At 46.4% G+C, this 14,102-nt stretch overlaps 1 protein-coding gene across 1 annotated transcript in view; it reads right to left on the bottom strand.

The window, feature by feature from the left end:
- The window catches only part of KATNAL2 (katanin catalytic subunit A1 like 2), a 29,799-nt gene extending 24,058 nt beyond the window's left edge, over positions 1-5,741 (bottom strand). Inside the window, exon 1 of the mRNA XM_072133045.1 lies at positions 5,585-5,741. Coding sequence (XP_071989146.1) covers positions 5,585-5,635 — 51 coding nt within the window. The 5' untranslated portion in view covers positions 5,636-5,741. The remainder of the gene's footprint in view (positions 1-5,584) is intronic.
- Positions 5,742-14,102: the final 8,361 nt, after the last annotated feature.

Raw genomic sequence — 14,102 nt, 5'->3', positions numbered from 1 at the left:
TATAGGGGGACTGTATATACTACAGGGGGACTGTGTATATAGTTATTATAGGGGGGAGGTGTATATAGTTATTATAGGGGGAGGTGTATATAGTTATTATAGGGGGAGGTGTATATAGTTATTATAGGGGGAGGTGTATATTGTTATTATAGGGGCACTGTATATAGTTATTATAGGGGGACTGTATATAGTTATTATAGGGGGGAGGTGTATATAGTTATTATAGGGGCACTGTATATAGTTATTATAGGGGGACTGTATATAGTTATTATAGGGGGGAGGTGTATATAGTTATTATAGGGGCACTGTATATAGTTATTATAGGGGGGAGGTGTATATAGTTATTATAGGGGGAGGTGTATATTGTTATTATAGGGGCACTGTATATAGTTATTATAGGGGGAGGTGTATATAGTTATTATAGGGGGAGGTGTATATAGTTATTATAGGGGCACTCTATATAGTTATTATAGGGGGAGGTGTATATAGTTATTATAGGGGGACTGTGTATATAGTTATTATAGGGGGGAGGTGTATATAGTTATTATAGGGGGAGGTGTATATAGTTATTATAGGGGGAGGTGTATATAGTTATTATAGGGGGGAGGTGTATATAGTTATTATAGGGGGAGGTGTATATAGTTATTATAGGGGGAGGTGTATATAGTTATTATAGGGGGAGGTGTATATAGTTATTATAGGGGGAGGTGTATATAGTTATTATAGGGGCACTGTATATAGTTATTATAGGGGGAGGTGTATATAGTTATTATAGGGGGACTGTATATACTACAGGGGGACTGTGTATATAGTTATTATAGGGGGGAGGTGTATATAGTTATTATAGGGGGAGGTGTATATAGTTATTATAGGGGGAGGTGTATATAGTTATTATAGGGGGACTGTATATAGTTATTATAGGGGGAGGTGTATATACTTATTATAGGGGGGAGGTGTATATAGTTATTATAGGGGGAGGTGTATATAGTTATTATAGGGGGAGGTGTATATAGTTATTATAGGGGGAGGTGTATATAGTTATTATAGGGGGACTGTATATACTTATTATAGGGGGGAGGTGTATATAGTTATTATAGGGGGGAGGTGTATATAGTTAATATAGGGGGACTGTATATAGTTATTATAGGGGGGAGGTGTATATAGTTATAATAGGGGGGAGGTGTATATACTTATTATAGGGAGAGGTGTATATACTTATTATAGGGGGGAGGTGTATATACTTATTATAGGGGGGAGGTGTATATAGTTATAATAGGGGGGAGGTGTATATAGTTATTATAGGGAGAGGTGTATATACTTATTATAGGGGGGAGGTGTATATAGTTATAATAGGGGGGAGGTGTATATAGTTATTATAGGGGGAGGTGTATATAGTTATTATAGGGGGAGGTGTATATAGTTAATATAGGGGGACTGTATATAGTTATTATAGGGGGAGGTGTATATACTTATTATAGGGGGGAGGTGTATATAGTTATTATAGGGGGAGGTGTATATACTTATTATAGGGGGGAGGTGTATATAGTTAATATAGGGGGACTGTATATAGTTATTATAGGGGGAGGTGTATATACTTATTATAGGGGGGAGGTGTATATAGTTAATATAGGGGGACTGTATATAGTTATTATAGGGGGGAGGTGTATATAGTTATAATAGGGGGGAGGTGTATATAGTTATTATAGGGAGAGGTGTATATACTTAATATAGGGGGGAGGTGTATATAGTTATTATAGGGGGAGGTGTATATAGTTATTATAGGGGGGAGGTGTATATACTTATTATAGGGGGGAGGTGTATATAGTTATTATAGGGGGACTGTATATACTACAGGGGGACTGTGTATATAGTTATTATAGGGGGAGGTGTATATAGTTATTATAGGGGGACTGTATATAGTTATTATAGGGGGAGGTGTATATAGTTATTATAGGGGGGAGGTGTATATAGTTATTATAGGGGGAGGTGTATATACTTATTATAGGGGGGAGGTGTATATAGTTATTATAGGGGGACTGTATATAGTTATTATAGGGGGGAGGTGTATATAGTTATAATAGGGGGGAGGTGTATATAGTTATAGGGAGAGGTGTATATAGTTATTATAGGGGGAGGTGTATATAGTTATTATAGGGGGACTGTATATAGTTATTATAGGGGGAGGTGTATATAGTTATTATAGGGGGAGGTGTATATAGTTATTATAGGGGGAGGTGTATATACTTATTATAGGGGGGAGGTGTATATAGTTATTATAGGGGGACTGTATATAGTTATTATAGGGGGGAGGTGTATATAGTTATAATAGGGGGGAGGTGTATATAGTTATAGGGAGAGGTGTATATAGTTATTATAGGGGGAGGTGTAGATAGTTATTATAGGGGGAGGTGTATATAGTTATTATAGGGGGAGGTGTATATAGTTATTATAGGGGGAGGTGTATATAGTTATTATAGGGGGAGGTGTATATAGTTATTATAGGGGGAGGTGTATATAGTTATTATAGGGGGAGGTGTATATAGTTATTATAGGGGCACTCTATATAGTTATTATAGGGGGAGGTGTATATAGTTATTATAGGGGCACTGTATATAGTTATTATAGGGGGAGGTGTATATAGTTATTATAGGGGGAGGTGTATATAGTTATTATAGGGGCACTCTATATAGTTATTATAGGGGGAGGTGTATATAGTTATTATAGGGGCACTGTATATAGTTATTATAGGGGGAGGTGTATATAGTTATTATAGGGGGAGGTGTATATAGTTATTATAGGGGGAGGTGTATATAGTTATTATAGGGAGAGGTGTATATAGTTATTATAGGGGGAGGTGTATATAGTTATTATAGGGGGAGGTGTATATACTTATTATAGGGGGACTGTATATACTTATAGGGGGAGGTGTATATAGTTATTATAGGGGGACTGTATATACTACAGGGGGACTGTGTATATAGTTATTATAGGGGGAGGTGTATATAGTTATTATAGGGGGGAGGTGTATATAGTTATTATAGGGGGGAGGTGTATATAGTTATTATAGGGGGGAGGTGTATATAGTTATTATAGGGGGGAGGTGTATATAGTTATTATAGGGAGAGGTGTATATACTTATTATAGGGGGGAGGTGTATATAGTTATTATAGGGGGGAGGTGTATATAGTTATTATAGGGGGGAGGTGTATATAGTTATTATAGGGGGGAGGTGTATATAGTTATTATAGGGGGAGGTGTATATAGTTATTATAGGGGGAGGTGTATATAGTTATTATAGGGGGAGGTGTATATTGTTATTATAGGGGGAGGTGTATATAGTTATTATAGGGGCACTGTATATAGTTATTATAGGGGGACTGTATATAGTTATTATAGGGGGACTGTATATAGTTATTATAGGGGGACTGTATATAGTTATTATAGTTCACCGAAGAAATAAAAAACCACAACACTTACAAATGTCGGGGATTATCAGACGCCCGAGGTGACTGTCAGCAGACAATGGAGGCCGCGGTCCTGTAGCCAGGATACAAATACCCCACGTGAGGAGGCGACAAACCCTGTAACTCTACCCGAGGCACAGAGACTGAATAATCATCATGTAACAACCTCCTAACCTGTCCAGCTCTCCTCACTGACACAGCTGAGGGCTCGTTACAATGTGTCAGACTATCTCATGCACTAGGCGATGATACAATGTAACTACCTGCAGCGATGAGAGCCGTCCTGATTGGTTAGCGGAGAACGCTGTGTGCAATACTGGATGTTGGTCCTTAAAACTCCATTAGAAATAAAATTAATGTGCACCCATTGACTTGGACGGGAGCTGAGCTGAAGTTCCCAGACACAGCCACTAGACGGAGGAGGGCGCTGTTTGCTTAGACTGTATAGTTCCAGTGATTCCATTAGGTCCAAAATGTCTCCCCCTACCAATAATACTGCTGTGTCTAATCACAAACTGATGAAGCAATGCAGAGACATGAGTGTAGGTAGATGTGTGACATCAGCCTGCAAGTGCACCGGGGGCGGGACTCATTCATCACATTTGCCTACACCCAGCTATGACAACGGTTGAGAATGAAATTGTCCATCTAATTTCAATAAAAGGAGTTTAGTGGAGCCTCTAGAGGAGATCGGGAGCACTTGTAGCGGTCTATAAGTGAATCCGGCAAGTAAGCCCCTCCCCCAAAGCACTTGCAGACTGACCCGCATTCATAGCCTCAGCATCACCTGATAAAGCTATAAAGGTTTCTTATTGGGTTCCTTTGATTATTGGTATCAGCCATGGTCAGGTGTGGTTATAATTTAAGGGGGTTCCACATATAATACAGTGGGGGAGAACAAAGGCTTAAAACAATGCAGAGAGAACACAGGACCCCTAAAAAGAATTTTTAAAAATGCAGTCCAGTCGGACCATTTGTGGTTTATGTGACTACTCAGACAAACAGCAGCCTCAAAGGCAGCATGTACATGAATCGGACATGACCGCTGAGGCCAGTGTATTGCTGAGCTATACCTTGCACGTGCCATCATTACTGTTGAGACCCTTGGAAGGAAAGTCACCGTTTTACTGGGTCCAAATATACCTGGCAAATTATCGCCCAATGGATTTTAAGAAACAAGAAGAATTCATAGATATAAAGGCTGAATTGTAGTCAGTAGCCATCACAGTGGCCACTTGTAGTCTGTCACAGGGACTCAACTAATTGTGGTGGCACACGTGGTATCGGCCGTATATACGTCCTCCACACGTTAGTGTGAATGTAGCCTTACTCATAGATCATGGCTTCCTTCTAAAATCAACTTTTATAATTATGTTAATGATGTTTAGGGTGTTACTAGAGCCGCTCTGTGCTTCACAGGCTTTTACACTGTGTAGGAGCACTTTCCTCACTCACTATGTGAGCTTATAGCAGGCATAGGGAGGAAAGCGCTAAGGGAGCAGAGGAGGAACAGTGTAACAGCCAGTGAAGCTACAGTTCGGAAGGGCTCTTGAAACACCCCCCTAAAGAGACCTTGTCGCTCATTAGCATAATAATGACATTTGCTTTCAGAAGAGAGAAGGCCATGGATAACAAACATAAAGATACCACTGAATCTATGAGTAATGTCCCTGGTTTGTCATGTGTGATAATGATGGTAGATTTCTTTTCACACAATAAAATCACATTCCTGTGTCTATAGATATTATGTGTGGGATATTCTGACAATGCAGGAGAAAAAAAAAAATCCCCTAAAAAAAAAAATAAAAACTCTCGCTGTACTCCCAAAGCTGAAGCCACGTGCGCGGTGACCACCCAGGCAGAGTCACGTGATGCCGCGCGACGCGCATGCGCACGGCCACCGAGCGGAAGCGCCGGGAACGCGTCACCTTGACAACCAGATGAAACTTTTAGCGCTAACGCACATAATCAATGTGAATAGCAGAAAAACTAACTTCACACTGTTGAAGTACCACAAGTCCCAGCATGCCCACCCCGATAGCGCGTAGGGTTATATACTAGCAGCGGACGTGCTCAGCACCCGGCCTGTCAGTAGCCTGGATAAGAAGATGGCGTCTTACCGCCTCCCGGGTCTGAGCCGCCGTCTTTACCGCCTGATACGAGAGCTCCATGTCCCGTCCTCAGCGAGGTCTGTCAGGAGAATCATCCATAACGCTAACACAGAGGGAGGGGCCGAGCGCGGAGAGTGACAGAACAACCGACCAATAGCAGCGGGGAATACAAAGCGCTGCTGCGACTAACCAACCAATCCGATGCCTGACACCAGATGGGCGGGGATTAACCTCTTCGTGGCTGTGTGACACTTGTGTTCTGTGATAATAATGTGCTGCAGCCTGTTATTAATGATAATAATAGGGATATAATAAATTATGGCTGCCAAACACTTCATTTTTACCTTAATTTCAGATAAATAAGTCATGCTATTAACAAACATAAAGGAAACCAAGAAAAACTTGGTTTTTATGGGAGGTTCTGCGTTTGGCACTGACCGAGGACATCTAAGGGGATGACACACTATAACACAGCCTCGTGTGGACGGGAAGGACACTTTATTAGGTTATAATTTTATATTTTATTTATGTAATCCCGGAGATAGAACTTTTCCCCCTTTTTTTCAATACACCTCACCGTGAATGGGTTGTGTTTTTTGTGGGATGGATTTTATTGGTAATAGAGCCGTTTTGGGGTGTAATGGACAGTATACAATGGATACAATATATTTTCATTTATATAGATCATCAGAGACATATACAGACAAAATATGACATTACACAGTAATAACAAGGTCTGATTATACAGCAGGTCTAAGGGCCCTGCTCACAAGAGCTCACACTTTATGAGGAGGGGGACACAGGAGGTGACAGTGCTTGTGCAATGGTCGCAAGAGCTTACACTCTATGAGGAGGAGCGGACATAGGAGGTGACAGTGCTTGTACAATGGTCACAGGAGCTTACACTCTGAGGAGGGGGACACAGGAGGTGACAGTGCTTGTACAATGGTCACAAGAGCTTACACTCTATGAGGAGGAGGGGGACACAGGAGGTGACAGTGCTTGTACAATGGTCACAGGAGCTTACACTCTGAGGAGGGGGACACAGGAGGTGACAGTGCTTGTACAATGGTCACAAGAGCTTACAATCTATGAGGAGGAGGAGACACTGGAGCTGATAGTGCTTGTACAATGGTCACAAGAGCTTCCAATCTATGAGGAGGAGGGGACACAGGAGGTGACAGTGCTTGTACAATGGTCACAAGAGCTTACAATATATGAGGAGGAGACACAGGAGGTGACAGTGCTTGTACAATGGTCACAAGAGCTTACAATCTATGAGGAGGAGGAAGACACAGGAGGTGACAGTGCTTGTACAATGGTCACAAGAGCTTACACTCTATGACGAGGAGGGGACATAGGAGGTGACAGTGCTTGTACAATGGTCGCAGGAGCTTACAATCTATGGGGAGGGGACACAGGAGGTGACAGTGCTTGTACAATGGTGACATGAGCTTACAATCTATGAGGAGGAGGGGACACAGGAGGTGACAGTGCTTGTACAATGGTGACATGAGCTTACAATCTATGAGGAGGAGGGGACACAGGAGGTGACAGTGCTTGTACAATGGTCACAGGAGCTTACAATCTATGAGGAGGGACACAGGAGATGACAGTGCTTGTACCATGGTCACAGGAGCTTACAATCTACGAGGAGGAGGGGACACAGGAGATGACAGTGCTTGTACCATGGTCACAGGAGCTTACAATCTATGAGGAGGAGGGGACACAGGAGATGACAGTGCTTGTACCATGGTCACAGGAGCTTACAATCTATGAGGAGGGGGACACAGGAAGTGACAGTGCTTGTACAATGGTCACAAGAGCTTACAATCTATGAGGAGGAGGGGACACAGGAGGTGACAGTGCTTGTACAATGGTCACAAGAGCTTACAATCTATGAGAAGGAGGAGACACAGGAGGTGACAGTCCTTGTACAATGGTCACAAGAGCTTACAATCGATGAGGAGGAGGACACAGGAGGTGACAGTGCTTGTTCAATGGTCACAGGAGCTTACAATCTATGAGGAGGAGGAGGAGACACAGGAGGTGACAGTGCTTGTACAATGGTTACAAGAGCTTACAATCTATGAGGAGGAGACACAGGAGGTGACAGTGCTTGTACAATGGTCACAAGAGCTTGTACAATGGTCACAGGAGCTTACAATCTATGAGGATGAGGGGACACAGGAGGTGACAGTGCTTGTACAATGGTCACTAGAGCTTACAATCTATGAGGAGGAGGAGGAAGACACAGGAGGTGACAGTGCTTGTACAATGGTCACAGGAGCTTACAATCTATGAGGAGGAGGACATAGGAAGTGACAGTGCATGTACAATGGTCACAAGAGCTTACAATCTATGAGGATGAGGGGACACAGGAGGTGACAGTGCTTGTACAATGGTCACTAGAGCTTACAATCTATGAGGAGGAGGACACATGAGGTGACAGTGTTTGTACAATGGTCACAGGAGCTTACAATCTATGAGGAGGAGGACACAGGAGGTGACAGTGCTTGTACAATGGTCACAGGAGCTTACAATCTATAAGGAGGAGTACACAGGAGGGGACACTGCTTGTACAATGGTCACAGGAGCTTACAATCTATGAGGAGGAGGACATAGGAAGTGACAGTGCATGTACAATGGTCACAAGAGCTTACAATCTATGAGGAGGAGGATACAGGAGGTGACAGTGCATGTACAATGGTCACAAGAGCTTACAATCTATGAGGAGGAGGATACAGGAGGTGACAGTGCTTGTACTATGGTCACAAGAGCTTACAATCTATGAGGAGGAGGACATAGGAGGTGACAGTGCTTGTACTATGGTCACAAGAGCTTACAATCTATGAGGACGAGGATACAGGAGGTGACAGTGCTTGTACTATGGTCAAAAGAGCTTACAATCTGTGAGGAGGGGGACACAGGAGGTGACAGTGCTTGTACAATGGTCAAAAGAGCTTACAATCTATGAGGAGGAGGTGACAGTGCTTGTACTATGGTCACAAGAGCTTACAATCTATGAGGAGGAGGACACAGGAGGTGACAGTGCTTGTACAATGGTCACTAGAGCTTACAATCTATGAGGAGGAGGACATAGGAAGTGACAGTGCATGTACAATGGTCGCAAGAGCTTGCACTCTATGAGGAGGAGGGGGACACAGGAGGTGACAGTGCTTGTACAATGGTCACAAGAGCTTACAATCTATGAGGAGGAGGGACACAGGAGGTGACAATGCTTGTACAATGGTCACAAGAGCTTACAATCTATGAGGAGGAGGGGACACAGGAGGTGACAGTGCTTGTACAATGGTCCAAGAGCTTACAATCTATGAGGAGGAGGAAGACACAGGAGGTGACAGTGCTTGTACAATGGTCACAAGAGCTTACAATCTATGAGGAGGAGGAAGACACAGGAGGTGACAGTGCTTGTACAATGGTCACAAGAGCTTACACTCTATGACCAGGAGGGGACATAGGAGGTGACAGTGCTTGTACAATGGTCGCAGGAGCTTACAATCTATGAGGAGGGGACACCGGAGGTGACAGTGCTTGTACAATGGTGACATGAGCTTACAATCTATGAGGAGGAGGGGACACAGGAGGTGACAGTGCTTGTACAATGGTCACAGGAGCTTACAATCTATGAGGAGGGACACAGGAGATGACAGTGCTTGTACCATGGTCACAGGAGCTTACAATCTATGAGGAGGAGGGGACACAGGAGATGACAGTGCTTGTACCATGGTCACAGGAGCTTACAATCTATGAGGAGGAGGGGACACAGGAGATGACAGTGCTTGTACCATGGTCACAGGAGCTTACAATCTATGAGGAGGGGGACACAGGAGGTGACAGTGCTTGTACAATGGTCACAAGAGCTTACAATCTATGAGGAGGAGGGGACACAGGAGGTGACAGTGCTTGTACAATGGTCACAAGAGCTTACAATCTATGAGGAGGAGGAGGAGACACAGGAGGTGACAGTCCTTGTACAATGGTCACAAGAGCTTACAATCGATGAGGAGGAGGACACAGGAGGTGACAGTGCTTGTTCAATGGTCACAGGAGCTTACAATCTATGAGGAGGAGGAGGAGACACAGGAGGTGACAGTGCTTGTACAATGGTTACAAGAGCTTACAATCTATGAGGAGGAGACACAGGAGGTGACAGTGCTTGTACAATGGTCACAAGAGCTTGTACAATGGTCACAGGAGCTTACAATCTATGAGGATGAGGGGACACAGGAGGTGACAGTGCTTGTACAATGGTCACTAGAGCTTACAATCTATGAGGAGGAGGAGGAAGACACAGGAGGTGACAGTGCTTGTACAATGGTCACAGGAGCTTACAATCTATGAGGAGGAGGACATAGGAAGTGACAGTGCATGTACAATGGTCACAAGAGCTTACAATCTATGAGGATGAGGGGACACAGGAGGGGACAGTGCTTGTACAATGGTCAATAGAGCTTACAATCTATGAGGAGGAGGACACAGGAGGTGACAGTGCATGTACAATGGTCACAGGAGCTTACAATCTATGAGGAGGAGGACACAGGAGGTGACAGTGCTTGTACAATGGTCACAGGAGCTTACAATCTATGAGGAGGAGGACACAGGAGGTGACAGTGCTTGTACAATGGTCACAGGAGCTTACAATCTATGAGGAGGAGGACATAGGAAGTGACAGTGCATGTACAATGGTCACAAGAGCTTACAATCTATGAGGAGGAGGATACAGGAGGTGACAGTGCTTGTACTATGGACACAAGAGCTTACAATCTATGAGGAGGAGGACACAGGAGGTGACAGTGCTTGTACAATGGTCACAGGAGCTTACAATCTATGAGGAGGAGGACACAGGAGGTGACAGTGCTTGTACAATGGTCACAGGAGCTTACAATCTATGAGGAGGAGGACACAGGAGGTGACAGTGCTTGTACAATGGTCACAGGAGCTTACAATCTATGAGGAGGAGGACATAGGAAGTGACAGTGCATGTACAATGGTCACAAGAGCTTACAATCTATGAGGAGGAGGATACAGGAGGTGACAGTGCATGTACAATGGTCACAAGAGCTTACAATCTATGAGGAGGAGGATACAGGAGGTGACAGTGCTTGTACAATGGTCACAAGAGCTTACAATATATGAGGAGGAGGGGACACAGGAGGTGACAGTGCTTGTACAATGGTCACTAGAGCTTACAATCTATGAGGAGGAGGACACAGGAGGTGACAGTGCTTGTACAATGGTCACAGGAGCTTACAATCTATGAGGAGGAGGACACAGGAGGTGACAGTGCTTGTACAATGGTCACAGGAGCTTACAATCTATGAGGAGGAGGACACAGGAGGTGACAGTGCTTGTACAATGGTCACAGGAGCTTACAATCTATGAGGAGGAGGACATAGGAAGTGACAGTGCATGTACAATGGTCACAAGAGCTTACAATCTATGAGGAGGAGGATACAGGAGGTGACAGTGCTTGTACAATGGTCACAAGAGCTTACAATATATGAGGAGGAGGGGACACAGGAGGTGACAGTGCTTGTACAATGGTCACAAGAGCTTACAATCTATGAGGAGGAGGATAAAGGAGGTGACAGTGCTTGTACAATGGTCACAAGAGCTTACAATCTATGAGGAGGAGGGGACACAGGAGGTGACAGTGCTTGTACTATGGTCACAAGAGCTTACAATCTATGAGGAGGAGGACATAGGAGGTGACAGTGCTTGTACTATGGTCACAAGAGCTTACAATCTATGAGGACGAGGATACAGGAGGTGACAGTGTGTCACGGGCACCCCCGCGATCCATACCGCGGATCGCGGGTGCACCCGTGCCTCCGTTGCGGGCACCCCCGCGATCCATATCGCGGATCGCGGGTGCACCCGTGCCTCCCTCCGCTGCCCCACTGCTGCTCCGGTGCACTCACCTCTCCTGGCTCCCGCTCCCGTCCGGACTGGGTCTCGCGCGCGGCCCCGCTCCCTAGGGCGCGCGCGCGGCACTGCCTCAAGATTTAAAGGGCCAGCGCACAGGTGATTAGTATTGGTAATTTCCTGTTTTGTATATAACCCTTTGTCTCCCATCATTCCCTGCCGGATCTTTGTGCCTCTTAGCCTTAGAGAAAGCTTCCTAGCGAGTATTGCTGTGTTCCTGCGTATTCCTGTATTCCTGCGTTCCAGTGTATTCCTGTGTGTTCCCGTTCCTGAGTTCTGTGTTGCCGTGTTACCTGTGTTCCTCCCTGTTGCTGTGTGCCTGTGTTCCCGTTCCCTCCTGCCTGGACCTCCTGTTGCTGACCCCGGACTTGAACCTGACGTTGCATCTCTGCCGCCTGCCCTGACCCTGTGCCTGGACCCGACTACGAGTTTGTCATCCGTTAAGGTACCTCGACCTCGGCTGCCACCGTGGGCTAGTCACACCTGGGAACGACCTAGTGGTATCCTGCCGCAGCAAGTCCAACCCGCTTTGCGGCGGGCTCTGGTGAAAACCAGGTGCCGCTAGGCTCCGGTTCCGGGTGTTGGCTAGTTACATCTCCCGCGGTGGTCCAGAGGATCCACTGATCCTAACAGTAAGATCCGGCCATGGATCCCGCCGAGGCTCCTTCTCCCAGTCAGCCTGATCTCGCCACCATCGTGATCCACCAGTCCCGGCAGATTGCAGCACAGCGGAATCAGCTAGAGCAAGTCACCGCCATGCTCCAACAACTACTTGCTACCCAACATCAGCAACAGTCTCCTGAAGCGGCCGCTGCGACCCCTGCTGCTCCGGCTTATCTTCCTGCTGCTGAACCCAGGCTACGCCTCTCTTTGCCCGGCAAGTATGATGGAGATCCAAAGATGTGCAGGGGCTTCATAACCCAGTGCTCCTTGCACATAGAACTGATGCCGTCGCAATTTGCCACAGAGCGGTCCAAGGTGGCATTTGTCCTCAGCCTTCTTTCCGGGAAAGCCCTGGCCTGGGCTACTCCGCTTTGGGACAGAGATGACCCGGTTGTGTCTAACCTCACTGCGTTTCTGTCAGAGTTCCGGTCTGTCTTCGAGGAACCAGCACGAGCCTCCTCTGCGGAGTCTGCATTGTTGAACTTGCGTCAGGGCAACTCATCGGTGGGAGAGTATGCAGTTCAATTCCGCACCCTGGCTTCTGAACTTGCGTGGAACGATGCAGCCCTCATCGCTACATTTAAGAAAGGGCTCTCTGCGCAGGTCAAGGACGCACTGGCAGCTCGGGATCTTCCATCTACTCTGAGTGACCTCATCACCTTGGCCACTCGAATTGATGTTCGGTTTAAGGAGCGAGCTGAGGAACTACGCTCCGAGTATCCCCAAGGCCGTGTTAGACGCATTCCTCGCCTGGCGCCAGTCTTCCAAAGACCGCTCCAGGGTCCGCCTGAATCTTCTGCTGAGGAACCCATGCAGGTTGACCGAACCCGGCTCACTCTACGTGAGCGTTCAAGACGCCGACAGGAGAACCTATGTCTGTACTGTGCCAGCCCTGAGCATTTCATCGGTTCCTGTCCTGTCCGTCCTCAACGTCCGGGAAACGCCAGCACCTAGGCTTCTTGGGAGAAGCGTCCCTAGGTGTAAATACAGCTTCTCCACGTCTGACTCTTCCCGTGCTCCTCAGCGTTGGCACCGGTACCCAGATCCAGGTTACTGCCTTCCTGGACTCGGGCTCTACAGCGAACTTCGTGGATGCAGCCTTGGTCTCTCGGCATCACTTCCCGGTGGTTCGTCTTGAGAAGCCATTGTCTATTGCCTCGGTCAATGGTCAGATTCTCTCCGTACCCATCTGGTTTCGCACGGAGCCCCTGCTTCTGCAAGTTGGTGCCCTACATCAAGAGAGACTTTCGTTTTTTGTGCTGCCCCAAAGCACATCTGCTCTACTGCTGGGTCTCCCCTGGTTGCAGCTTCATGCCCCTGTACTGGACTGGTCCTCCGGGCATATCCTCCGTTGGGGTCCGAACTGTGCTTCACGTTGTATGCAGGTTCCCCGTCCGCTACCTGTGAGGACTTCGACTCTGGCTCCCAAGTCTCTGGAGGGTCTGCCAGCTTGTTATCGGGACTTTTCGGACGTTTTCTCCAAGAAGCAGGCGGAGATTCTACCACCACATCGTCCCTATGATTGCCCTGTGGATCTTCTTCCTGGCGCCACTCCTCCCAGAGGTCGTGTCTACCCTCTTTCAGTACCTGAGTCTCTAGCCATGTCCGACTACATCAAGGAGAATCTGCAGAGGGGTTTTATACGCAAGTCCTCCTCTCCGGCTGGCGCAGGGTTTTTCTTCGTTACCAAGAAGGACGGCTCCCTACGTCCCTGTATAGACTATCGTGGGCTGAATAAGATCACGGTAAAAAACCGTTACCCTCTGCCGTTGATTACAGAACTCTTTGATCGCCTACGTGGTTCCAAGGTGTTCTCCAAGCTGGACCTCCGTGGGGCTTACAATCTCATCCGGATCCGCAAAGGTGATGAGTGGAAGACGGCGTTTAACACCCGTGACGGGCACTTTGAGTACCT

The sequence above is a fragment of the Engystomops pustulosus genome, chromosome 1, assembly GCF_040894005.1.
Source record: "Engystomops pustulosus chromosome 1, aEngPut4.maternal, whole genome shotgun sequence".
NCBI lineage: Eukaryota > Metazoa > Chordata > Amphibia > Anura > Leptodactylidae > Engystomops > Engystomops pustulosus.
This window is presented reverse-complemented; position numbering and strand designations above follow the sequence as displayed.